This window comes from Suncus etruscus, chromosome 3 (assembly GCF_024139225.1).
Source record: "Suncus etruscus isolate mSunEtr1 chromosome 3, mSunEtr1.pri.cur, whole genome shotgun sequence".
Lineage (NCBI taxonomy): Eukaryota > Metazoa > Chordata > Mammalia > Eulipotyphla > Soricidae > Suncus > Suncus etruscus.
Genome location: NC_064850.1, coordinates 17153388 through 17180274, shown reverse-complemented (window position 1 = coordinate 17180274; position 26887 = coordinate 17153388). Strand labels below are relative to the sequence as shown.

General features: G+C 50.0%; 1 protein-coding gene across 1 annotated transcript in view; it reads right to left on the bottom strand.

The window, feature by feature from the left end:
• The window catches only part of PAPLN (papilin, proteoglycan like sulfated glycoprotein), a 31200-nt gene extending 20487 nt beyond the window's left edge, over window positions 1-10713 (bottom strand). Inside the window, exons 1-6 of the mRNA XM_049770279.1 lie at window positions 10660-10713; window positions 4215-4330; window positions 2807-2867; window positions 2583-2685; window positions 1074-1204; window positions 530-653 (exon numbers count right to left, since the gene is read on the bottom strand). Of these exons, the coding sequence (XP_049626236.1) occupies window positions 530-653; window positions 1074-1204; window positions 2583-2685; window positions 2807-2867; window positions 4215-4330; window positions 10660-10713 (589 nt within the window). The remainder of the gene's footprint in view (window positions 1-529; window positions 654-1073; window positions 1205-2582; window positions 2686-2806; window positions 2868-4214; window positions 4331-10659) is intronic.
• Window positions 10714-26887: the final 16174 nt, after the last annotated feature.

Sequence of the window (26887 nt, the reverse complement as noted above, 5' to 3'; positions counted from 1 at the left end):
AAAAGCCACAGATAGACAGGCAGGATTGAGGACTCACAAAGACTGGAAGTTGGGGACAGATGGGGACCACAGGAGAGATGACAAATGGTGCCTATAGAGGCTGGAGAGATAGCATGGAGGTAAGGCGTCTGCCTTGTATGCAGAAGGACAGTGATTTAAATCCTGGCATCCCATATGGTCCCCTGAGACTGCCAGGAGCAATTTCTGAGCCCAGAGCCGTAAATAACCACTGAGCGCTGCCGGGTGTGAACAAAAAACAAAAAACAAAAAATAAAAAAATAAAAAATCAAGGACATGGCGGTGTCCTAACTAGCAGGAGCCATCAGGATCCTGTGAAGGGTCTGTCTTCACCAGTGGACCCCTGGCCTCAGGTTGACCTCAGGCCTTTCAGTTTGGAACCCTCTGACACCCAGCCCTGTGAGGGTCTAGAGGGTCACCTGGCCATGACCCACAGTCAGAATGGAAAACAGGTGAAAAGGGTCAGCTTGCTGGCCTCATCTATCTAGAAAACCAGGAGAACCCACCGTACCTCTGCTGAGGTCCTTGGCGTCAAAGACACCTGTGACATGGTAGCAGGTTGTGCCGTCTCCCCCACACTGCAGACACTTGTCCTCCTGCATGGACGAGTCCAGATTGAGATCACAGCCAACAGTCTACAGGGCAGAGAGAGAGACAGGGTGGGGGGGTCACATGGTCACTCACCAGCAGGTAGGTCCAGGGTCCCAACTGATGGTGTTGGGGGCTATAAGATGCCAGGGTTGAACTTGGGGCTTGACACAAGCAAGACACAACCATTCGTGAGGTGAGGCTGAGTTTCCTAGGCCTGGCTGGAGGCCGACACCCATCACCTCTTCTCCCACAATCCCACAGACTGACACGCAGGCAGCTTCTCTCCCCAGACCTTGCAGAGAGGAAAGCCAATTCTATGCCCCAGCTTCAGGGATGCTCCGAGCAAGGTTCCTGGAAGTGCTGGAATAATTCGGGTCACAGGGTGGCTGCAAAGACCTGATGCTCCCAGGCCCCTAATGGCTCACAAAGCCCCATCTTTTGGGGTGTGGGGTAGGGGCACTCACCCGGCAGCGGCCTTCTATACACACGTCCCTCCGGCCAGGCTCGCAGGGTGTCCCATCCAGCACAGCCTCCTTGTGTGTGTGGTAGAAGTTCTCCCCGTGTGGGATGCAGTTCAACTCGCACTTGTTTGGTGCTAGGGGAGGAGAAAGAGAGTCGGGACCCCAGTAAGGGGCAGGGGCCAGGCACAACAATAGTTAGGGGAACCCCTGCCCTCCTCCCTGTCACCACTGCCTGGAACTTAGGGGCTCCTACCCTACCCCAGCCAGCAGGAATGTTCATGAAACTGTCACATCTCCAGAAAAGAAAAGAAAGAAATTTCTAGAATAAGGCAGGCTCTGGGAAGATGGTTCATACTTTGCATGCGGGAGCCCCGGGCCTGATCCCTAATACTAAAGGTGTGACTTTGACTAATAGAGAGCTACAGGCTTCACAGGTCTCTCAGCTGCTTACAAGAGCCCAGGGGTTATCAACCTTATCAACCGGCTTGTCTCTGGCATGAAATATTAGTGGAGCATGCCTGGTTGGCTGGCCAGGCTTTGCATGCAGGAAGCTCAGATTCGATCCCCAGAATCTCACGTTGCTCCTCTAAGCACTACCCGAGGTCGTTCCAAACCAAAAGAAAAAGGGCAGGAGACAGAGGTGTGGGTCAGGGATAGACCACTCGTCTTTTGGCACTGATTCCTAAAACGGATCCCCAGGAGCTGGAGTGATAGCACAGTGATAGAGGGTTTGCCCTGTACTTGGCTGACCCAGGGCAGACCCCAGTTTGATTCCGGGCAGGAGCACAGAGCTAGATGTAACCCCCCCGAACAGCACGGAGTGTGGCCCAAAAACAAAAAAATAAAATGTTCACAGCAGGACAGCAGGACCCTCTGGGTCCAGTCAACTTTTTTTTTTTTTTTTTTTTTTTTTTTTTGTGGTTTTTGGGTCACACCCGGCAGTGCTCAGAGATTATTCCTGGCTCCAGGCTCAGAAATTGTTCCTGGCAGGCACGGGGGACCATATGGGACGCCGGGATTCGAACCGATGACCTCCTGCATGAAAGGCAAACGCCTTACCTCCATGCTATCTCTCCGGCCCCAACTTTTTTTTTTTAAAGAATTACTTTAAGCGTGTGGTTAGAACTGGGTGCTGAAAGGGATACAGCAAAAATGTACCCCTTCATTAACAATAGTGCAAACTTGGAGCTGGAGCAATAGCACAGCAATAGAGCATTTTTCTTGTATGTGGCTGACCCGGGACAAACCCGGGTTCGATTCCTGGCATCCCAGATGGTCCCCCAAGCCTGTCAAGAGCGATTTCTGCGCATGAAGCCATAAGTAACCACTGAGCGCCTCCCAGTGTGGCCCAAAAACAAAAAACATAAAAAAACAATAAAAAAAAAAGCAATAGTGCAAACCAGCCAACTTCTACCAAGCACCCCCTTTCAACACAAAGTACCCGAAAGAGATCCCGAGAGATGATGGGTCTGGGCAGCACCCACAGGTGTGGGGGGGGCAGCCACTGCTTACCCCCATAGTAGGGCAGCCATGTGTAGTGTCTCCCCTGGAACTCCAGAGTGTCCAGCTCTGAGCACTGCTCCGCTCGGAAGTCTCTGGCACCCTCTGGGCAGCTCTGCAGGGGTCCAAAGGGAGGGTGGGAGTGATGAGTCCACTCCAGGGCATCTGTGTCCCCTCGGTGTGAGAGCGACGAGCCCCATGCAGCCCTGGCTGTGCCCCCAGTCCAGCAGCCTTACCTCCGTATGGCATGTGCGGTGGATCCGGGCAGGGCCCACGCAGCTAGAACCCCCATCTTGCCTGTGTGTGGGATAGAAAACAGGGAGCCCCACCCAGCGCACTCAAAACCACTGCCCTAGCCTGGGGGTCCGTGGTGGACTGGGCCAGGCCAGAGGGGGAGCTGGGCGAGGGGAGGCCATGGCCCTGCATAGAATCTTCCTCCAGGAGAATCATGAGCCCCAAGTTTATAAATGGGAGAAGCTGGCTCAGAAGTTTAAGGAGGTGTTGAAGAGATAGCACAGCACTAGGACATTTGCCTTGCATGTGGCCAACCCGGAACGGCCCAACATTCGATCCCCAACATTCCATATAGTCCCCCAGCCTGCCCAGAGCAATTTCTGAGCACAGAGCCAGGAGTAACCCTTGAGTGCCGCTGGATGTGGCCCAGAAATAATTAAAAATAAATAAAGAAGGGCCCGGAGAGATAGCACAGCGGTGTTTGCCTTGCAAGCAGCCGATCCAGGACCAAAGGTGGTTGGTTCGAATCCCGGTGTCCCATATGGTCCCCCGTGCCTGCCAGGAGCTATTTCTGAGCAGACAGCCAGGAGTAACCCCTGAGCATTGCCAGGTGTGGCCCAAAAACCAAAAAAAAAAAAATTACAAATAAATAAATAAATAAAAAATAGAAAGAAAGAAAGAAAGAAAGAAAGAAAGAAGGAAGGAAGGAAGGAAGGAAGGAAGGAAGGAAGGAAGGAAGGAAGGAAGGAAGGAAGGAAGGAAGGAAGGAAGGAAGGAAGGAAGGAAGGAAGGAAGGAAGGAAGGAAGGAAGGAAGGAAGGAAGGAAGGAAGGAAGGAAGAAAGAAAGAAAGAAAGAAAGAAAGAAAGAAAGAAAGAAAGAAAGAAAGAAAGAAAGAAAGAAAGAAAGAAAGAAAGAAAGAAAGAAAGAAAGAAAGAAAGAAAGAAAGAAAGAAAATGTAACAAGTGTAACTTGTCTATCTCGGGGTCACTATGCCTCTAAGTAGGGTTTCAGAGAAGACCCCGATTCTGCCCTGGAGGTGGACAGATGGTGGGAAGGGGGTCCTGCTGCTCCACTCGGGGTGTCTGCAGCCATTCTCAGTCCAGATCCCAACACCGCCTCCAGGCAGCCCACACAGCAAGGTGAGTCACTTGAGGGGAGCCTCTATATTGGACATAGGCAGAAAGCCAGGGACCCTCAAGGTGCAGAAGTGCCATTCATTGACTGGCACCTGCTGAGGCCCAGGGGAAGTGGAAGAATGTGGGCACAAGGGGACACCCCGATTTCAAATACTCCGTCAATGCAACTTCCAGAAAGAACCTACCATGGGACCCCTTACTGATTCCCAGTTCAGTACCAGTCTCCTCCCTGGCTCCAGCGGCCTTCCCCAACCCCCTTCCAACCACTCCTACCTCAGAGAGTAGCAGGGGCGCTCTCGGAAGCTGACACCCACTCCACAAGTCCGGCTGCAAGGGCTCCAGGCACCCCAAACACCCCAAGTGTCCCTGGGCTGCCTCCGCTTTGGGGCCTGGAAGAGACAATGGGGGGTCAGCACTGCCCACAGTGCAGAGAACCTGGGGTAGTCTCTGGCTCGCTCAGCCATGCCCTCTCCTTCAGGGCTTTCCTTGGAGAAGCAGGCCCATACCAGACTCATGAACCCTCCAGAATGGGCAGAAGGAGATGAAGGGGCAGAGGACAGACCAAGGTGTCCTCAGAGACAGCCCTGGGCTCCCACAAACCTGGTAGGGCTGCCAAACCTCACTTCCAGAAGCATCAGCAGTTCTATGCGGTTAAATTTAGGGGCCTGTTCTAACCCTCTGTGGGGTGAGGGAAGGAGGAATTTCCTGCCTATCTGTACCAGACATCCCAGGAGTGACCCCTGCTGCCATTGTGAAAGAACCAAGAGCTCTTTTTTATTTTTTATTTATTTATTTATTTATTTATTTATTTATTTATTTATTTTGGGTCACACCCGACAGTGCCCAGGGGTCACTCCTAGCTCTACGCTCAGACATCGCCCCTGGCAGGCTCAGGGGACCATATGGGATGCCAGAATTCAAACCACTGTCCTTCTGCATGCAAGGCAAATGCCTTACCTCCATGCTATCTCTCCGGCCCCGAACCAAGAGCTCTTAAGGGGTACCTGATTGCCCCCACTCCCCACACAATCATTTCTCAGGGCTATGGCTTCGGTGGTAGAACATTCTAGAGTAGGTACCAGACTCTGAATTTGACCCTCAACACTGCAGGCCCCCACTTTCCACCCCAGCACTGGGTGTGACTCTCACACAATAAACAACCCGTATCTCAGACTTCCCACAGCTGCCAGATGAGGTAAGTGAATGGGCTAGCTGCAGGCTCAGTGAGAGAGAGCTCACATTTGTTCTGTTTCTTCTTCCTCCTTCCTGCAGTTGGGAGGCGGATGTGAAGGCAGGAGCTGGAGCAGCCTGAGCTCTGAGATCATTTTGGACAGAGGTCAGATAGCAGAAGGAGCCTTGCGTCTAGAAGACTTTTGTTGTTGTTCTTGGGGTTTTTTTGTTTGTCTACTTTCATTTTGGTTTTGGTTTTTGGGCCACAACCAGTGATGCTGAAGGAATCCCTAACTCTGCACTCAGGAACCACTCCTGGTGGGCTTGGGGACCATATGAAATGTCAGGGATCTGGGGCCGGGCAGTGGCGCTAAAGGTAAGGTGCCTGCCTTGCCTGCGCTAGCCTTGGACGGACGGCGGTTCGATCCCCCGGTGTCCCATATGGTCCCCCAAGCCAGGAGCAACTTCTGATCACATAGCCAGGAGTAACCCCTGAGCATTACTGGGTGTGGCCCAAAAACCAAAAAAAAAAAGAAATGTCAGGGATCGAACCCAGGCTGGCCATGTGCAAGGGAAGAGCCCTACCTAATGTACTGTTGTTCTGGCTCCAAGTGCCTGGGGAACTTGGTGAACAAGCCTGTCCATCCCTGGGTGTCAGAAGTTTGGGTGTTAACAGGAGAATGAGTGAGGGAAAACCCCTGATTTGGAATTCTGTCATAGGAATATAATCCTAATATTTCCCATCAAGAAAACCCAACACCCTGCAGCTGGCATCTGACATACATAAACAGGGCTAGAGCAATAGCTCAGCAACTGGACCATAGGCTGTTGTTGTTGTTGTTGTTGTTGTCTTGGGATCATATCCAGTCGTGCCCTTGCCATGCTGGGGATCAAACCCAGGTCTCCACATGCAAAGCCTGCACTCTATCCACTGAACTCATTTGGGGGGAGGGGGTCACACTCGGCAGCGCTCAGGGGTTACTCTGGCTCTACACTCAGAAATTGCTCCTGGCAGGCTCAGGGGACCATATGGGATGCCGGGATTTGAACCACCATCCTTCTGCATGCGAGACAAACGCTTTACCTCCATGCTATCTCTTCGGTCCTATCTTTTAATTTGTTTAATTTGATTGATTGATTGGTTTTTGGGCCACACCTGGTGGTGCTCAGGGGTTACTCCTTGCTCTGCACCCAGAAATCGCCTCTGGCAGGCTGGGGGACCATATGGGATGCCTGGAATTGAACCAGGTCCCTCTCAGGTCAGCCTCATGCAAGGCAAACATCCTACCACTGTGCTATCTCTTCAGCCCCTGCCCACTGAACTGTTCTGGCCGGGAATACATGTTTTGCCTCCAGGCTCAGGTTTGATCCCCAGTATTGAAGGGTTCCCTGAATACCATCAAGAGTGTACCCCAGGGCCCGGAGAGATAGCACAGCAGTGTTTGCCTTGCAAGCAGCCGATTCAGGACCTAGGGTGGTTGGTTCAAATCCCGGTGTCCCATATGGTCCCCGTGCCTGTCAGGAGCTATTTCTGTGCAGACAGCCAGGAGTAATCCCTGAGCACTGCCGGGTGTGACCCAAAAACCAAAAACCAAAAAAAAAAAAAAAAAAAGAGTGTACCCCAGAGCATAGAGTCAAAAGTAACCTTGATCTAGGTAAGAATGAGTACAGCAGGTAGGGCATTGCATACAAATGACCTGGGTTCGAACCCTGGAATCCCATATAGTTCCCCAAGCACCACTAGGGGTTTTCCCCAAGTACAGCAGGTATGGTCAAAAAAAAAAAAGAATTCTCTCTGATCACCACCAGTGTGGCAAATAATAAAATAAATTCACGTATGACGTACGAATGTTTTGTTTCATCCCAAGCATGCAAGTGCAGTTTGAGAGCGGGGCAGAGGGCCAGTAGGAGTAGTGAATGCCACAGCAGTGGGTCAGGGTCATGGAGCCCCGTCTCTCATCTGCACTGTGTTCCCACCTTGTCACTGGGGCAAATGTCACTGGGGACTCACAGGAGACCCGAGAGGGGGTCTGAGAGGACCCAACTTCACAGCTCTGCCAGGAACACAACTGGCAGAACACTGGGAAGATTTTAGTCTTTGTTTTGTGGCAAACCACCTAAGTGGTGTCCCAGGATCCTAGGGCCACTCTTGGGGATTCTCAGCTAACTGGGCTAAAGGTTGAGTATGAAGGCCAAGGATGAAGTATGAAGTTGAGTGGAAAGGCCCTGCTCAGGGCCTACCATGTTGGGGACCCCTGGGCTACCCCAGAATGGCTTGGGGCCCTTCAGGGCTGGATCCAGACCTACTTATGGAACACTGTCTCCACTCCATACAAATGGAGCCAGGGATACAACCTGGATTGGCTTGCACAAGGTACAAGGCTTAACCTTTTTTCCTTTGGTTTGTTTTTCGGGGCTGCCCCCAGAGATGCTCGGGAGATTACTCTGAACTCAGAAATTACTCCTGATGGTGCTGAGGGGGCCATCTGAGATGTCAAGGACAAAAATTTTGGGTTGACTGTATGCAAGGCATGTGCTCTACATGCTTTGGCCCCCAAAGCACATGATTTAATAACAACCATGCTATCTTGCCAGCCCCCGAATAGACTTGACTTAGCTCCTCACAAGACTCTCCACTATCAAATCACTCCAGTTTGTGGGTAGGATATCTAATATATATGGGCTGAATCTTCACTGATACTTTATACTCTCTAGGGTCACATGGCCACACTTCTAATAAATAAAAAAATAAAGAATACTTTAAAATAATAAAGAATATTTAATTATATATTATGTTAAATAAACATTATCCATTAAAAATTAAATAATAAGTATATTTTTCTTTCTTTCTTTCTTTTTTTTTTTTTTTTTTTTGGTTTTTGGGCCACACGCGTTTGACGCTCAGGGGTTACTCCTGGCTATGCACTCAGAAGTTGCTCCTGGTTTGGGTGGACCATATGGGACGCCGGAAGATCGAACTGCGGTCCGTCCTACGCTAGCGCTTGCAAGGCAGACACCTTACCTCTAGCGCCACCTTCCCGGCCCCATATTTTTTCTTTCTCATTTTATTTTATTTTTTCCCCACATACAGAATACCAACATTTTTCCTAGGAGATGGATCAAATTTGATTTGGATCAAGTTTCTATATTTTTTTCTATATTTGTTTGCTTATTTTGGGATGGGTCACACCTGGCAGTGCTCAGGGCTCTGCACTCAGCAGTCACTCCTAGTGAGATAAAGGACCATAAGGGATGCAGGGATTGAACCTGGAGTGAGAGGGCAAGGCAAACACCCTCCCTGCTGTGCTATTGCTCCAGCCCTCAAGTTCCTATTTTAAGAGAAAAGAGACTGAATATCAGGAAGATATCTTTTGGGGTCGACCAGAAATAACCTCACAAACACACACCACATCATCCCATTGTTATTAGAAGGTGGCCAGGGGACACTGGTGTTTTCTGGACCTGCAGCCTGCACCTCACACTCACCCCTAAGGGTCACTCAGCACCCACTGCCCAAGGCTTGTTTGTATACCAGGCTGGCTCTTGAGGCACAGCGACCCCACCAGCACCCCCCAACCCACAGTGGGTTGGGACAAAATAGAGTGACCCCCACTAATTGACCACTTTCTGGGAGAAGGATTTGGCCTTTAGCCAGGACCCTCAAGGGCCATTGGGGAACCAAGTCACACAAACTGTTCCTTGCCTCTGCTGTGAACCCCGAAGACAAGCTCTTCTCTTCTAAGGCCATGGTAGTGGGACTTGGGGCCTCATCAGCCAGACCACAGAGCCTGGACTATCCAACTATCTCTCAGAGCAGAGAGGGAGCTGCTAGGTCCATGGGGATCTAGACTAGGTTTCTCAGCCTTATTCCACATTTAGCCCCTTCCAACCTTGTGCCCTTCTCATGGTCCCCATCCTACCCACTGATTCAGCAGGTCTCCTAGTCTCATGCCATATGGGCCCCATTGACCCATGACTGTCACCATAGAGCCCAGGTTATGAACAGCTCTTCCTCCCCTAGGCAGAGGAGGCCACTCAGGAGAACAACAGGACAAAGTCTGGACATCTTCATATCCCTTCCAAGGGCCCAGTACTGGGCTCCTATAAGAATTCTAAGGCCTGGGGCCATAGAGATAGCACAGCAGCACAGCAGTGGGGCCTTTGCTTTGTATGTGGCCAATCTGGGAAGGATCTAGTTCGGTTCCCGGCATCCCATATGGTCCCCCAACTTGCCAAGGGAGATTTCTGGATGCCGAGCCAGGGTGACCCCTGAGAGCAGCTTGGTGTGGCCCCAAAACTAATCAATCAATCAATCAATACAGTTTTAAAAGAAAGAATTCTAGGGGCCAGAGAGATAGCATGGAGGTAGGGCATTTGCCTTGCATGCAGAAGGATGGTGGTTCGATTCCTGGCATCCCATATCGTCCCCCGAGCCTGCCAGGAGTAACCTTCCAGAGGGCTGCTAAGTGTGACCCGAAAACCAAAAAAAAAAAGAATAAATCATATTCAACAAAGACTGATGGTCCTCTAAAAAAAAAATTCTAAGGCCTTTATCTGGCTCAGGGGCACAGCAGAGGGAGTGGCTCTGGGTCTCTCTGATTTTCTCCCCACAGAGCCTGACACCCTTCTCACTTCTCCCCTGCTTTCCATGCAGGTGCCAAAGCCTTGCTCTCCCCAGGGCAGGAGTTTGGGGTTTGCTCAAAAGTCTCCCACACAAAAGATAACTCTCCAAGGGCCAGGAGGGGCACTGTTGCCTCTGTTTACTCCCAGAAGCAGACACAGGGCCCAGCCCAACTCCATATGCCCCATCACCCCATCTCCTGTGGACAAAAAAGAATGCCCTAAGGATCTGCAGGACACACGAGAGTTCTGTGGCAGGGAGCCCCGGCATCTAGTCCCCTTTACTGAAATGGTTCTCTCTGTCCACTGTTCAACCTGTCCTCTGGCTTGCTATGGCTGCCCTCAAACTTGCATTCGGGCCTATCAGTCACCTTGGGCTCTTCCCATTGAGTTGATAAAAATCAAATCTTTTCACAGTTCAATGGCTCTGGAACTTTAGCTGTATTGACTCTCCAACCATCCTAGAACCAGCTGAACCTGACACTGCTGGGAGCAGAAGTCCAGACACAAGCCATCAACAAACATTAAGCCCAGCTTGGGGTGGGGGGCACCCTAGTTTCCCACTTTAGCACCCCACTCCTTTCACCTTGGAACACACCAGGGGGTGCATTTTCCAAAAGTAGCAGCTACTCCTCAATTTCTTGCACTTTCAAGGGTGAAGGTAAGAAGTTGCTATTCCAGCCAACAGTCTGCTGGGCACCTTGGCCAAAGGGTATCGAAAGGTCACTTTTTGATAAAGGTTTGGGGTCCTGGGGTTCATCTCTTCCCTCCCCTTCTTCAGCATCAACCTAGTCCTAGATTATTGCCTGCACAGATGTCAGGCCTGCAGTGGGGCAGTTCTGCGTGCCAAACTTGGGGTCTTCTACGACCAGATCTCGCCTCCACCCCCAGCAAAGTGCCCCTGGGTCCCAGGATGAGCCCCACTCACCGGGGAGCCTGGTGCTGGGGCCAACAGCAGGGGCAGGAGCAGGAGAAGCTGCATCTTGGCCTGGAGGAGAGAGGGCCAGGAGTCAGTGTAGCCCCTTGCTGTGGGGTGTTGCAGGGGTGCTGCAGAGGGACTGGGGGGATTTCGTGGGACACAGCTGAGCTGCTCATCATGGAGAAGAAAAGGCTTCTAAGAGGTCAAGAATAACTTCTTGGGGCCGAAGAGATAGCATGGAGGTAAGGCGTTTGCCTTGCATGCAGAAGGTCAGTGGTTCAAATCCCAGCATCCCATATGGTCCCCTGTGCCTGCCAGGAGCGATTTCTGAGCATAAAGTCAGGAGGAACCCCTGAGCATTGCCAGGTGCGACCCAAAAACAAACAAAATAAATAAATAAATAAAATAACTTCTTTCAGGATTTCAGAGGGACTAGGAAAGAGGGCAATTAAAAAATATTCTACAGGGGGGCCCGGAGAGATAGCACAGCGGTGTTTGCCTTGCAAGCAGCCAATCCAGGACCAAAGGTGGTTGGTTCGAATCCCGGTGTCCCATATGGTCCCCCGTGCCTGCCAGGAGCTATTTCTGAGCAGACAGCCAGACACCCCTGAGCACCGCCAGGTGTGACCCAAAAAAAAAAAAAAATTTTACAGGGGCCGGCTAGAGGTAAGGTGTCTGCCTGCCAGCGCTAGCCTAGGACAGACCACGGTTCGATCCCCCGGTGTCCCATATGGTCCCCCAAGCCAGGAGCGACTTCTGAGGGCATAGCCAGGAGTAACCCCTGAGCGTCACCGGATGTGGCCCCAAAATCATAAAATATATATATTTTATATATATATATATATTATAATATATATATTCTACTGCTGGGGCCAGAGCAGTGGCGCAGCAGTCGGGCACTTGCATGCCTTGCACGCGGCTGACCCAGGACAGACCTGCTTTGATCCCGGCCAGGAGCGATTTCTAAGTGCATAGCCAGGAGTAACCCCTGAGTGTCACCGGGTGTGGACCCCTCAAAAAAAATCCTACAGCAGGGCTGAAACTGTAGCACAGTGAGCAAGCTGGCTTAGGGTTGAGGCCTACGGTTCCTTGTGCTCTACTAGGATTGACTTCAGAGCCAGGAGAAAGCCCTAAGCAAAACAACAAATAAATAACTTTTTTGTTTGGTTGGTTGGATTTTGAGTCACATCCAGCAGCACTCAGGGGTTCCTCCTGGCTCTGAGCTCAGAAATCATTCTTGGCAGGCTCGGGACCATATGGAATGCCGGGATTTGAACCACCGTCCATTCTGGATCAGCTGTGTGCAAGGCAAACACACTTTCGCTGTGCTATCTCTTCAGCCCAAATAAATAACTTTTGTGGGTTTAGGGGATCCTCAGAGGTTGCTCCTGGCTCTGCACTCAGGAACTACTCCTGGCAATGCTCAGGAGACCATAAGGATCGAACCTGGTCAGCTGCATGCAGGGCAAATGCCCCACTTGCTGCACTATCGCTCCGGCCCTCCAGGCAAACGGTTCTCTCTGCCTTTGGAGTCTCTCTCTCTCTCTCCTCTCTCTCTCTCTCTCTCTCTCTCTCTCTCTCTCTCTCTCTCTCTCTCTCTCTCTCTCTCTCTCTCTCTCTCTCTCTCTCTTTCTCTCTCTTTTGATTTTTGGGTCATACCCAGAAGTGCTCAGGACTTACTCCTGGCTCTGCGCTCAGAAATCACTCCGGGCAGGCTCAGGGGGATCATATGAGATGCCAGGATTCGAATCACTGTCCTTCTGCATGCAAGGCAAACACCCTACCTCCCTGCTATCTCTCCGGCCCCTCTCTCTTGAGCCTGATTCTCTTTCTTTTTTTTTTTTTTTTTTTTTTTTTTGGTTTTTGGGCCACACCCGGCTGTGCTCAGGAGTTACTCCTGGCTGTCTGCTCAGAAATAGCTCCTGGCAGGCACGGGGGACCATATGGGACACCGGGATTCGAACCAACCACCTTTGGTCCTGGTTTGGCTGCTTGCAAGGCAAACACCGCTGTGCTATCTCTCCGGGCCCCTGATTCTCTTTCTCATTCTCTTTTTCCCCTTTCTCAGAATCTCCAGATGAAACTTAATTTTATTGAAAAAAAAAAAAAAAAACACCTTGATTTAGGGGTGTGAGAGACAGCCCAATAGACTGGCATGTGTGCTGTAAGATAAAAAGCACTGGGGGCCATGGGGCCAGGTAGGTGGCGCTGGAGGTAAGGTGTCTGCCTTGCAAGTGCTAGCCAAGGAAGGACCACGGTTTGATCCCCCGGCGTCCCATATGGTTCCCCCAAGCCAGGGGCGATTTCTGAGCACATAGCCAGGAGTAACCCCTGAGCGTCAAACGGGTGTGGCCCAAAAACCAAAAACCAAAAAAAAAAAAAAAAAAAAGCACTGGGGGCCAAAGTGTTAGTACAGTGGGTAGGGCATTTGCCTTACACACAGCCAACCTGGGTTCAATCCCCGGCGTCCTATAAGGTCCCTCGAGCTTGCCAGGAATGATTTGAGTGTAGAGCCAAGAATAACACCTGAGCATTGCTGGGTGTGGCTCCCCCCAAAAAGATTAAGGGGCATCTCCCCACACGTTCTCTCACACACTGTGCCCCTCCCAAAGCAAACAAGGAAACTGAAGTGCGACTGACTTGTCCTAAATGTCAGCTGTGCCCTGCTTGAAACCCTCGCTGGTATCTCTGTGCTTTGGGGAAGCTGTAAAAGCAAGCGAGCAGCACAGGGCGCTGGGCGTGTGGTGGGGGACGGTGCAGGGGGCGCTGCCTGCAATGTATTGGCGTGTGGGTGTGCACTGCATGATGCATGGGGGGGCTCAGGGGTAAGTGTGTGAGCGCACACTGCAGTGCGGGGTTGTGCGACATGCCTGTGTGTATACATGTCTCTGTTGGGGGAATGGCAGCAGAGCGTCCTTGAGACACAGATCATGAAACCTGGGTGCCTACGTGTTAATATGTGGGATTTGACCAACGATTTCATCAAGAGACTTCTGTTTCCTGAGACAAAATGGAGGGCTGGAGTGATAGCACTGTGGTAGGGCGTTTGCCTTACATGCAGACAACCCAAGAAGGACCCTGGTTCGATCCCCCCACATCCCATATAGTCCCCTGAGTTTGCCATGAGCAATTTCTGAGCACAAAGCTAGGAGTAACCACTGGGTGTGGTCCAAAATACCAAAAAAAAAAAAAAAAAATCCCAAACCAAACAAAGACAAAATGGAGCCTACGTAAGCACAGTTCAGCAGGATCCAACCTGGTACAGTCAACGACACACAGGCCCCACCAATTCAACTCAGTGACTCACTGAGTCATTATTTTTACAATCACATCAGGGATTCCTGGGGCTATTGGGTGGGGTGGGGGTGAGAGTAGGGAATACAGCCTCCACCCTCCACCCTCCACCCCTGGCCAGAAGCCAGTCTCTGCAGCTAGGAAAAGGGTACCTGATACTGCCATGTGAGCCTTGCTTGGGTCTTTCGGCCTGGCAAGGGCAAGTGATGTTTCCCAAAGGAAAGGGAAATGTACTGTGGGAGAGAATGAAGGAAGACAGGAGAAATGAACTTCATTTAGAATTTCTTCAATTACAGGGGCCAGAGTGATAGCACAGTGACAGGGGTCCTCCAACTTTTTAAACAGTTCACTGTCCCTCAGACCATTGGAGGGTCTGACTATAGTAAAAACAAAACTTATGAACGAATTCTTATGCACATTGCATATATCTTATTTTGCAATGAAGAAACAAAACAGATACAAATACAATATGTGGCCCACGGGCCATAGTTTGAGGACCACTGGTGGTAAGATGTTTGCCTTATATGCAGTTGACCTGGACAGACCCGAGTTTGAGTCCCAGCATCCCATCCAGGAGCGGTTTCTGAATGCAGAACCAGAAGTAACCCCTGAGCGCTGCCGGATGTGGGCCAACAACAACAAGAACAACAAAGAATGTCTGCTGTTACATAGTGAAAAGAATAACACAGGGGTTAAGGCATTTGTCTGCTTGCCCTGGTTCAATCCCCGGCATCACATATGTTCCCCTGAGTTCTGCCAGGAATGATCCCTGAGCACTGAGCATTGCTGGGTTCAGATAGAGCAAGAGGTAAGATGCTTGCCTTGCCAGTGACTACAGAGTTGGGGGCCTGGATGAAAGCCCAGCACCATAGACCGTCCTCTGAGCACCACCAGGGGTCACTCCTGAGCACAGAGACGAGTAGTTCTAGTGACAAAACTGGCCCCAAATTCATTCCTCCTCCTTCCTCCCTCCGTTCATTCCTGCCTTCCTTTCCTCCCTCTCTCCCTCCTTCCTTCCTCCCCTCCTCCCTTCTTTCCTTTTTTCCTTCCCTCCTCCCTCCCCTCCCTCCTCCCTCCCTCCCTCCTTCCTTCCTCCCCTCCTCCCTTCTTTCCTTTCTTCCTTCTCTCCTCCCTTCTTTCCTTCCACCCTTCCTTCCCTCCTCCCTCTCCTCCCTCCTCCCTTCCTTCCCTCCTTCCTTCCTTCCCTCCTTTCTTCTTTCCTTCCCTCCTCCCTTCTTCCTTCCCTCTCTCCTTCCTTCTTTCTTCCGTCTTTCTTCCCTGCCTTCCTTCCTTCTCTCCCTCCCTTCCTTCCCTCCCTCCTCCCTCCCTCCCTCCCTCCTTCCTTCTTTCCTTCTCTCCCTCCCTTCCTTCCCTCCCTCCTCCCTCCCTCCCTCCTTCCTTCCTTCCTTCCTTCCTTCCTTCCTTCCTTCCTTCCTTCCTTCCTTCCTTCCTTCCTTCCTTCCTTCCCTCCTTCCTTCCTTCCTTCCCTCCTTCCTTCCCACCAGGCTCTGTCCTGTGTGTTCAGGTCCCTGTGCAATGCCTCAGATCACATACTCTGCCGACTGTCCCTATCTCTCTGGCCCCCATCGACCCCCACATTTCCAATAAGAATACCCCCCAAGACCCTCACCATCCCTGGAAGCACGGGCCCAAAGTTGCCTTATTACCTGCAAAGATCAAGTTCCCAAAGCCTGAGAAGTTCCTGAACTCGTGTGGTTATAGAGACTAAAATTAAAAGGCAAAAACCCAGGAGAGTCCTCGAGCTCTTCCACATGCCACCCCCCCCCCAAATCCCAGGCCCCTAGCCCCATTGCAGAGCACCCCAGGGGTGGTCCCAGCAGGGCCCCCAGCAGACACCCTTGTCGGGCAGGCCAGGCTCCTCCTGGGTCTCAGCCCCTTGGAAAGTCCCAAACCGGAGGAGTGACAGCGAGCAGGGCAGAGACGGGGGGGCCCTTCCCGGGTCGCCCCACTTCTTCCTACCCAATCTGCAAAGCAGCAGCAGCGGGTCCAAGGGTTCCTTCCCCTTCCTACCTCTCTCCCTGGACTCCCACGACGACGAGGCCCGCCTGCAGCCCAGCCCAGCCCGGAGCAACAAGGGGAGGACGGGGCAGGGGTGGGACTTTCTCTCCCCGCCCCGACTCCCCCAGAGGCCCAGAAGCCACGATCCATATGGCGTGTCCTCCCCCTGCAGAACCAAGTCTCCCTCCCCCAAGCACAAGTCACCCCCATTCCTCCTCCAGTGCCCCTTCCTTCCCCTGTTCCAGGCCATCACTCCCCCAGGCCCACCTGCCACACAGCTCAGTTTATCCCCAAGTGTCCTCCGACCTCCCTCTCTGCAGCCCTGCACAGCCGAGCTGCCTTTTCTGCACACCTGGCCACATCTGGAAGCTCCTCTGGCCCTGGAAGTTGTTTGCTGGTCATGCTGGTGTCTGCTAGTCCGGGCCACTCATGTGCAGCTATAGCAGAGTTGAAACCTCTTTGCTTCTTGGTCACTTGCCAGTGCAGCCCCAAACCTCTCTAGGGGGCAGGGACTGGATTTGGGGCTTTAGCTGGGGACTCAGGGTTGGTTCCAGAATGTCTCTGCCCATGGCCTGCTCCTTGGGGGTGCTCACCTGCGGATTTAGCAGAAGTAAAAACCCTGGTCATCGTGTCTTTTGCAGTGCCAGAAGCTTCTTTGTTTTTGTTTGTTTGCTTGCTTGTTTTGTTTTTGCTTTTCTTGAATTTTTTGTTTGTTTGTTTGGGTCACACTAGGTGGCACTCAGGAGTTACTTCTAGCTCTGTGCTCAGAAGTTGCTCCTGGCAGGCTGGGGGGGACCATATGGGATGTCAGAATTCGAACTGGGGTCTGTACTGTGTTGGCTGCTTGCAAGGCAAATGCCTTACCGTTGTGCTATTGCTCTGGCCCCATATTTGTTTGCTTGGTTTTTTTTTTTTTGGGGGGGGCACACCAGGTGATGCTCAGGGGTTACTTCTGGCTATGCACTCAGATCGCTCCTGGCTCGGGGGACCATATGGGACACCAGGGATTGAACCAAGGTCTGTCCTAGGCCAGCTGAGTGCAAAGCAAACACCCGACCACTGTGCTACCTACAGCTCCAGCCCCTTATCTGTGGGGGGCAGAAACTTCTTAATTTGATTTGGTACCATTGTAAACCTTTGCCTCCATTTGTTCAGTCAATGGCATTGAGTCATTGAAGAAGTTTCTAGAGTTGGTGTCATAAAGTGTTTTGCCTATGTTCTCCTCAATCTAATCTATAGTTAAGGCATATCAAAGTCGTTGTAGTTCATTTTTGTTTGTTTGACTTTTGTGCATGGTGCTAGAAAGAGTCTGAATTTATTACTTTTGTATGTGACTGGCCAGTTTTCTCAGTGAATATTGCTCAAGGGTTCTCTCATAAGTCCCTTTCTTTCTTTTTTTTTGGGGGGGGGTCACACCTGGCAAGGCAAACGCCCTACCTCCATGCTATCTCTCAGACCCCCAGAACTACTACTTTCTACCACAAAATTACCACCCCATATAACTGTTGCAAAGTTTTAAAGTAAAACCAGCACAATTTTTTTTAATTGTATCACTTTGGGCTGGAGAGATAGCACAGCAGTAGGGCGTTTGCCTTGCATGCAACCAACCCTGGACAGATGGTGGTGGTTCTGGTTTGAATTCTGCCATCCCATATGGTCTCCCATGTCTTCCAGGGGGATTTCTGAGTGCAGAGCCAGGAATAACCCCTGAGCGCCGCCGGGTGTGACTTTCCAAAAAACAAAAATTGTATTATTTTATTTAAACAGTGTAGTTCACATAGTTGTTCATAATACATTTGTTTCTGCCATTTCATGTTACAATGTGGAATTGGTAAAATACTCCCATCATTGTCCCTGGACTCTCACCCACCTCAAGACTGTCCATTTGGCAGACACAAAATAGTGTATTTTATATTGCTTGTTTACAACTAAATGGCAATGGATAATAAAAATATAAAACCCAGGGGCCAGAGAGATGGCAAAGCGGTAGCATGCCTTGCATGCTGCCGACCCGGGATGGACCCAGCTTCAATTCCCAGCATCCCATTATGTCTCCTGAGCCTGCCAGGAGCGATTTTTGAGCACAGAGCCAGGAGTAACCCCTGAGTGCCACTGGGTGTGACCCCAAATAAATAAATAAATAAATAAATAAATAAATAAATAAATAAATAAACTAACTCCAAAACACTACAGGAAAGAAAATTCTATCTCCTTTGGGGTTGTTAAATCATTGACTGAAGGCTTATTAAGCTATTTGTCACTAGTTGTTTATACTGTTATTGATTTTATGTGTTAAGCTTGGGAGGCTTCTGTGCTACTTTGACATCTGATTTGGTTCTTTCCTACTGTAATGTCAGTATTAAAAAAATTTGTGGGGCCGGGTAGGTGGCGCTGGAGGTAAGGTGTCTGCCTTGCAAGCGCTAGCCAAGGAAGGACCGCGGTTCGATCCCCCGGCGTCCCATATGGTCCCCCCAAGCCAGGGGCGATTTCTGAGCACATAGCCAGGAGTAACCCCTGAGCGTCAAACGGGTGTGGCCCAAAAAAAAACCAAAAAAAAAAAAAATTTGGAGGTGGGCCCGGAGAGATAGCACACTGGTGTTTGCCTTGCAAGCAGCCAATCCAGGACCAAAGGTGGTTGGTTCGAATCCCGGTGTCCCACATGGTCCCCGGTGCCTGCCAGGAGCTATTTCTGAGCAGACAGCCAGGAGTAACCCCTGAGCACCGCTGGGTGTGGCCCAAAAACCAAAAAAATAAAAAATTTGGAGGTAAAAAAAAAAACAAAAGAAAAATTTGGAGGTGTCATGCAGCTGCATATGTAGCTGTGTGGCCCAGGAAGTCAAAATTCTCTGACTGACATGGCAGCTATGGGGCATGGCTACAGCTGCCAGGTCTTCCAAGTGTCTAAAAAAGGTGAGGAGATGCTGCCCACACTCACGCTGAGGTCTCACCCTAGAGACCTCAGCCCAAATACCAGAATACTTGGAGGTTTGGTCTGTTAGGTGCAGAGATAGAAGTTGGGTCATTGGCATGGTGGCAACTGTGGGTTGTAGGTGCAACTGCTGAGGCTTAGACAGGGTGGGGACTTGGCCTCCAGAGAGCAGCGCAAGTTTGTTAAAACAATAAATACAGGGGCTGGAGTGGTGGCGCAGTGGTAGGGCATTTGCCTTGCACATGGCTCACCCAGGACAGAGCTGGTTCGATCCCCAGCTGGTCTCCGATGCCAGGAGCAATTTCTGAGTGCATAGCCAGGAATAACCCCTGAGCATCACCGGGTGTGGCTATGAAAGAAAAAAGAAAAAGAAAACAATAAATACAGCAGGGGCTAGAGTGATGACACACAGGGTTGGATCCCTGACATCCCATTTGGTCCCCTGACCACTGCCAGGAATGACCCCTCAGTGCAAAGCAGGAATAATCCCCTGAGCAATTCTGGGTATGGCAAAAAAAAAAAAAAACCAAAAAACTTCATATGATGGCACACCTTAAAAAAAAACAACTGTGACAATTATACAAGTAAATACAAATGTCAAAATATTGGGGCTGCAGTGGTGGCACAAGTGGTAGGGTGTTTGCCTTGCACACACTAACCTAGGATGGCCCACAGTTTGATCCCTCGGCGTCCTACCTTCCATATAGTCCCCCAAGCCACAAGCGATTTCTGAGCACAGAGCCAGGAGTAACTCCTGAGCACTACCGGGTGTGACCCAAAAACCAAAAAAAAAAAAAAAAAAAAGATAGTAAATAATTTTGTTTAGGAAGGCCACACTTGGCGGTGCTTAGTATTTATTTCAAGCTCTGTGCTCAGGGATCACTCCTGAAAATGTTTGTGAGGGTATATGCATATGGATATGTATTTTTGCTAGAATTTAAAATGGGGTCCAGTGCATGCAAATACTTTTACCTCCTGTACTATATCTCTCCAGTCCTATAATGATAATATTTGAATGTATATTTTCTCCAGAATAAAACAACTAATTACATCATAAAATTAAAATTAAAACCTTTATATAAGGAGAGGGAGCTGGACCATACCAAGATGCTCTGAGGGATCAGTCTTGGATATATCTGTGGTGTTGGGATCAAACCTGGGTCAGCATGTTCAAGGCAAGAGCTTGACTTCTGTGCTTTCTTTGGTCCCTAAAACTTTTCATAGTTTTGGTAACTCCAGAGATGTCTCTACCTGCAGCACTACTTTGGGCTGTGTTCTCGTTCCTCATCTGACTGAGCAGCTACAGCGGATGAAGCAGCTTTTGTGAGAAATATGAGCTATGTTGTCAGGTTTGCAATTATTATTATTATTTTTTGGCTTTTGGGTCACACCCAGTAGTGCTCAGGACTTCATTCTGAGCTCAGGAATCACTCCTGAAGAGGCTTTGGGGACTGTATGAGGTGCCAGGGATCAAACCCAGGTTGGCCATGTGCAAAGCAAGCATCTTAGTGTACTATCCCAGCTTTGCATTTTAGAGGCGAAAACAGCCCTCCCAAGAGGATAGACACAAAATGTTCTGGGTGGGGCAGTCTTTCCCCATCCCCTTGCTCAAAGTCTGGGGATATGGTTCAAATTCTGGATGCTTCGAATTTCTCACCTGTAAATTTATTTATTTATTTATGTATTTATTTATTTATTATTGTCACACCCGATAACGCTCAGGGGTTACTCCTCACTATGCACTCAGAAATCACTCCTGGCTTGAGGAATCATATGGGACACCAGAGATTGAGCCCATGTCCCTCCTGGGTCAGCTGTGTGCAAGGCAAACACCCTATTGCTGCACTATTGCTCAGGCCCCTGTAAATTTTTTTTTAATTGTTTTGGGTTTTTGGGTCACACCCAGTGGCACTCAGGGGATTTACTCCTGGCTGTGGGCTCAGAAATCGCTCCTGGCTGACTTGGAGGACCATTTGGGATGCCGGGATTGGAACCACAGGCCATTCTGGGTCGGCTGCGTGCAAGGCAAATGCCTTACCCCTGTGATATCTCTCTGGCCCCTCACCTGTAAATTTAGATGAGCAAGGCCCCAATCTCAGAGTTTGGGGGTGATAATTAAGGACCTAAGGCAAGGGTTGAGAGAGACTTTAATACATTGAGGTATGTTCATAGTAAATGCTTAATTTGGGGAGCAAATTCCATCTCAGAGATTCCCTGAGTTGAATGAGGGGAACAAATAAGTCTTTTGTTTCTTTACATTCAATTTTGGGTGCTGACCCACCCACACACCCACTCCACAAACCCATACATTTCTCAGGATACACCATGTGCCCCAGGGAGAAATCTGTTTGGACTCAGCTCTGACCACCAGTTTATAAATACAGGTCCGTGAGCAGACCAGGCCAAAGCACTGAGGTTCACATTCCAGCCTGGCGCAGCCTATAAACAAAAAAGTGATGTTTGCTCTTATTCCCACACACTTGCACTGTTAACCGTCCCTGCACGGAGAACTCATGTTGGCTTCCTTTCTTCCCCTTTGGACAGCAAATCCCAGAGTCCAAAGTGCACTTCCTTCCTTCCCTCCCTCCTAGCGGTCAGGCATCTGGGCCCACCTCAGGGAGAAGGATGTCTCCTTGAGGGCTTGGGAGCTGTGTGGCCAGTGAGGGGGCACCCAGCCACCCACTCCTGTCCTGTCTGGCCCACTATGGTTCCTCCCTGCATCTGAGTTGGCCAGCAGCCTTGAGGTCCAGGCAGTCTGTGGTCAGAGATGGTGTCTCCATCGAAGAGATGGAGGAAGGCAGCAGGTGTGGGAGGAATGTTTTGTTCCCAGCTGGAGGAAGTATCCTGGGGGGCAGCCTTGTCTGAAAGGGTTTGGAGTGTGGGAGAGAGGGGCAGGGTGCATGGTGCGGGGCTACAGCTGGGTTGGCCCAATTCCTAGAGAGGAGATGGAGTTCCACTCCAGCCAGGCTCCACTAGGAGCCCTGCTGACTAGAAGGTTGGAGGGCTGCCAGGACACCTACAGAACCTTCAGGCATCCGGGCCTGAGCACAGCAGAAGAAACTTCAGTTCTGGACTCAGGCAAACCCACCAGGTCAGACCACCCACCGTCCCCCTCACAAAAACATTTACCAGTCTTGATTTTTTTTTTTCTTTTTCTTGTTTTTGGGTCACACCCAGCAGCGCTCAGGGGTTACTCCTGACTCTAAGCTCAGAAATCGCTCCTGGCAGGCTCGGGGACCATATGGGATACCGGGACTTGAACCATCGACCTTCTGCATGCAAGGCAAATGCATTACCTCCATGCTATCTCTCTGACTCCATTTGCCAGTCTTTGTATGGCTTTGAAACCAAAATCAAACCATGAAAAATGTTTGCAGTGCCTGGGTGAATTAGATGCCCAAGGTTATATAGTTGCTTGTAGTAAGTCTTTGGCTCTGTCTTCTGAATTTAAGGTGGGGGAGGGAATTCTAACTTGGGCAGACAGCAAAGCATCTCTTTCAAAGGCCCACCTGCCATCTATGTAGTCAGGGCAGGTGAGCACCCACTTTCTTGTAGAATTAAATAATTAACAATGGTGCTGGATGGAGTAGGATGGAGGCCTTTATTCTTAGGCCCTGGCCACATGGCTTCATCCCCCATCAACCGTCGGGTCTGGGGTCCAGGAAAGCGACGGGTATTAAACTCACTCACAGGCAGGCTTCAGGAAGCATCAACTTTATTCATGCCCTATCCACCACATGTGTGGCCTATATCATAACCTTTTAAGCCTTCAGCCATTCTTAGCTAGCCCTGCATCTTAACTCCTTTCAGCCACCTTCCCTTTGACCTCCGTGCTGGCAAAAGGCCAAAAAGGCCTAATCCCCTCTGGTCAAAGCCTTATCTAACCTTTCCAAGACCCCTCCCAGGAAATGGGCGGGGTCTTGCAGGTAAGGTCAAGTTACCTAGGAAGAATGGGCGGGGGGGGGGGGGGGGGGGGGGGGATGAGGCTTCACTCCCTGTCCCTCTGTAGAGTGGGAAACTGGGATAGCATGATCAGGATTCTCTGACACAGAGGGGGTGGTCCTGGTTTGGAGAGTGTATCCTCCATTATCAGAGCACATTTCCACCACACCATGGGAGAAGGATGCCTGCCCAGACGCCCTGTTTAATGTTCCAGATTTTCCTCTCTCTGGCTCACACAAGTTACAACCCAGTCGCCTAATTTGTCAAAACTCAGCTGAAAGCTCTTTTATGAGCCTAAGTAGGTAAATGCGATTAATAACAGAAAAACTAATTATTGCCTAGGAAGACATAGAGCTCTTAGTGGACATAATCCTTAACACTGGGTCCAGGGTAAAGTCCTGAAATCTCTCCTGAGCTGGCTACCTGTACCTGAGAGGTTATTGTGTTCACAGATCTGGCCAGCTGCAGAGGGAGGGCTTGCATCGCACACACATACCCCTGCCTGCCCCAAAAGAACTCGATTGTTCAGGGAGTTTCAGGCTGCTGTAAATGTTTTTCTAACTCTGTGTCATTTTCGTGTTTCAATCATGCTTGTAACTGAATTTAGTGGTTCTTGCCAGCTTAGCCACCAATTCTGTAGTCCTCCAGTAGCACACAATGTGTGAAAGATGGTGGGCTGGAGCGACAACACAGAGGTAGGGCGTTTGCCTTGCACATGGCCCACACAGGACAGACCCCGGTTTGATTCCCGGCAACCCAGATGGTCCCCCGAGCCTGCCAGGAGACACTGCTGGATGTGACCCAATAAACCGAAAACAAAAAATAAAAAGTGTGGAATAGGAATAAAATCTTTTTTTTTTTTTTTTTTGGGCCACACCCGGCGGTGCTCAGGGGTTACTTCTGGCTGTCTGCTCAGAAATAGCTCCTGGCAGGCACGGGGGACCCTATGGGACACCGGGATTCGAACCAACCACCTTTGGTCCTGGATGGGCTGCTTGCAAGGCAAACGCCGCTGTGCTATCTCTCCGGGCCCAGGAATAAAATCTTCTGATATAAAATGGTCCTTGAGTTGCTATATAATTAATTTTAGGGCCCGGGGAGATAGCACAGCGGCTTTTGCCTTGCAAGCAGCCGATCCAGGACCAAAGGTGGTTGGTTCGAATCCCGGTGTCCCATAGGGTCCCCCGTGCCTGCCAGGAGCTATTTCTGAGCAGACAGCCAGGAGTAACCCCTGAGCACCGCCGGGTGTGGCCCCAAAACAAAACAAAACAAAAAAACAAAAAATAATTAATTTTAGGATAAAAAAGAAGAGGTGGGGACGGAGAGATAGCATGGAAGAAAGTAAGGCGTTTGCCTCATATGCAGAAGGACGGTGGTTCGAATCCTGGCATCCCACATGGTCCTCCCAGCCTGCCAGGAGCGATTTCTGAGCAGAGTCAGGAGTAACCCCTGGCACTGCTGGGTGTGACCCAAAAACCAAAAATAAATAAATAAATAAATAAGAGGCAACAGAGAATGTGATTCCTTCCCCAGAAGGAGACTTCGATTGTTTATTTGGGTTTAGGAAAGCAATTTATTTTACTCCCAGCAACAAAAGCTGGTGTGATAGTAAAGCAAAATCATAAGCCCCTCCCAATTACTTTTTACATGTATCTTCAATTTTCTTTTTTTTTGGTTTTGGGCCACACCCGGCGGTGCTCAGGGGTTACTCCTGGCTGTCTGCTCAGAAATAGCTCTTGGCAGGCACGGGGGACCATATGGGACACCGGGATTCGAACCAACCACCTTTGGTCCTGGATCGGCTGCTTGCAAGGCAAACGCTGCTGTGCTATCTCTCCGGGCCCAGTCTCTTCAATTTTCTTTCCCCTGCTGTTTTTGGTTTTTGGGCTATACCTGGTGATGCTCAGGGATTACTCCTAGCTCTGCACTCAGAAATCACTCCTGACCGGGGGATGGAACCACAGTCCATCCTAGGTTAGCTCGTGCAAGGCAAACGCCCTACCCGCTTTACCAACGCACCACTACTCTGGCCCCATCCGCTTTCTTGACCTCTGTGCAAATCTTAAAATGGTAACCCCAGTTTAAGGGGATACTGGTGGTAAAAGGTCCATGGAAGAGGAAGCCCGTAGCTAATGGAGACTTTAAGGGCCCCTGGTTTGTTAGGAAATTTCCACATTTCTTTATTTATTTGGGGGAGATGGGGGATGCTACTCCCAGCTTTGAGCTGATAGAATAAGTCATTCCAGGCAGTGCTCAGGAGATTCTGCATTGCTGGGGATAAACTGGGTCTTCTTGGCTGCAAAATATGTGCTCAGCCATTGGACCATTGGGCTGTCTCTGCTTGTCATTTAATAAGCAATAGTTTAAGTAACTACAGAAATAGATTTTACTGAGTTCTCCAGTTTTTAATTTCTTTTTGAGGGCCATAGCAGCAGTGCTTGTGACTTAATCCCCTGGCTCTGCACTCAGGAGAGCGATATGGTTCTGGGGATTGGACTGGGGTTGGCCAAAAGTAAGGCAATGACTCCAATGACTGTACTACCTTTCCAGCTCCGTTCTCTTTTTCATTTTGTAATTGTTTCTGTGGTGCTGGGGATTAAACCCAAGACTTCACACAGGCAAACAGCATATTAATCAGCCACAGGCCCTTATTCCCAGACCTTTGCATTAAATCCCAGCCTAGCTAGCCAAGAATCTCTGGTGGGCTCCCCGCTCCTCCTGAGCACCACACGGGACACACCTTCAAAATTGTTTTGGGTTTGGGGAGATAAGTCAAAGGGCTGAGGGGGCTGGAGAGACTGCGTGGAGGTAAGGCATTTGCCTTGCATGCAGAAGGACTGTGGTTCGAATTCCAGCATCCTATATGGTCCCCGGAGCCTGCCAGTAGTGATTTCTTCTTTTTTTTTTTTTTTGGTTTTTGGGCCACACCCTGTGACGCTCAGGGGTTACTCCTGGCTATGCGCTCAGAAGTTGCTCCTGGCTTCTTGGGGGACCATATGGGGCGCCGGGGGATCGAACCGCGGTCTGTCCTAGGCTAGCGCAGGCAAGGCAGGCACCTTACCTCCAGCGCCACCGCCCGGCCCCAACCCAGTAGTGATTTCTGAGCATAGAGCCAGGAATAACTCCTGAGTGCTGCTGGGTGTGACCCAAAAACCAAAAACCAAAAAAAAAAAAAAAAAAAAAGTCAAAGGGCTGAGGTGCATGGTTTGTAAATAGCAGCTTGGATTTCACCTCCTTTTTCTATTTTGTTTTGTTTTGGGGCCACACTCAGCAGTGATCAGGACTTATTCCTGGCTCAGCATTCAGTGATCACTCCTGGCAGTGCTCTGAGGACTTATGTGGTACCAGAAATAGTCTGGGTCAGACGCATAAAAGGCAAACACTACTTGAATCCAGCCTTTGGATTTCATTAGTTGGTATCTAAACCCCCAAACACAAACACATTAATTTGTTCACTGCACCCAGTAAAAGTCAAGATATGGAAACAATATAAAAACAGCTGATTTCAGAGGAGATACTAAGTTGATGAAACCTGTCTTCAAGCTGAAAACTATGGAGCTTTCTTAGGAAGAAGCTGGAGGAGTTCCACCTTGCCAAAGACTTACTGGCTGTATGCACACCCCACAACCTTTACCATATAAATGGCCCAGCTTCTCTGTTGGAAGAAAGTCAAGCCAATTCAACTCCCAGGTATGCTATGCTAGTCTTTGGGCTGAAATCTTTGGATCCTTCTTAGTGGGTTGGGTAGACCTCCATGTACTGTTGGAAGCCCAGCAGTTGCACCCACACCCCAGTCTCTGCCATAAAATGACTCAGCTTCACGCCTAATCTCAAAAAGAGCCAAATCGAAGAACTGTCTAATGTAGAATCATCTACAGCTCGTAGAAATGTATGTGCAGCCATGCAGCACCTCATAATACTGACCTCCCATAGGAGCACAGCAAATTAGATAGGAAAGTGGCATAGAAGCCTACCTAGTAAGTTCAATAAACCAAAACAGTAGCACAAAAGACGACCAGCAGCAGAGGCATACTGAAATTTCAATTGTGAGAC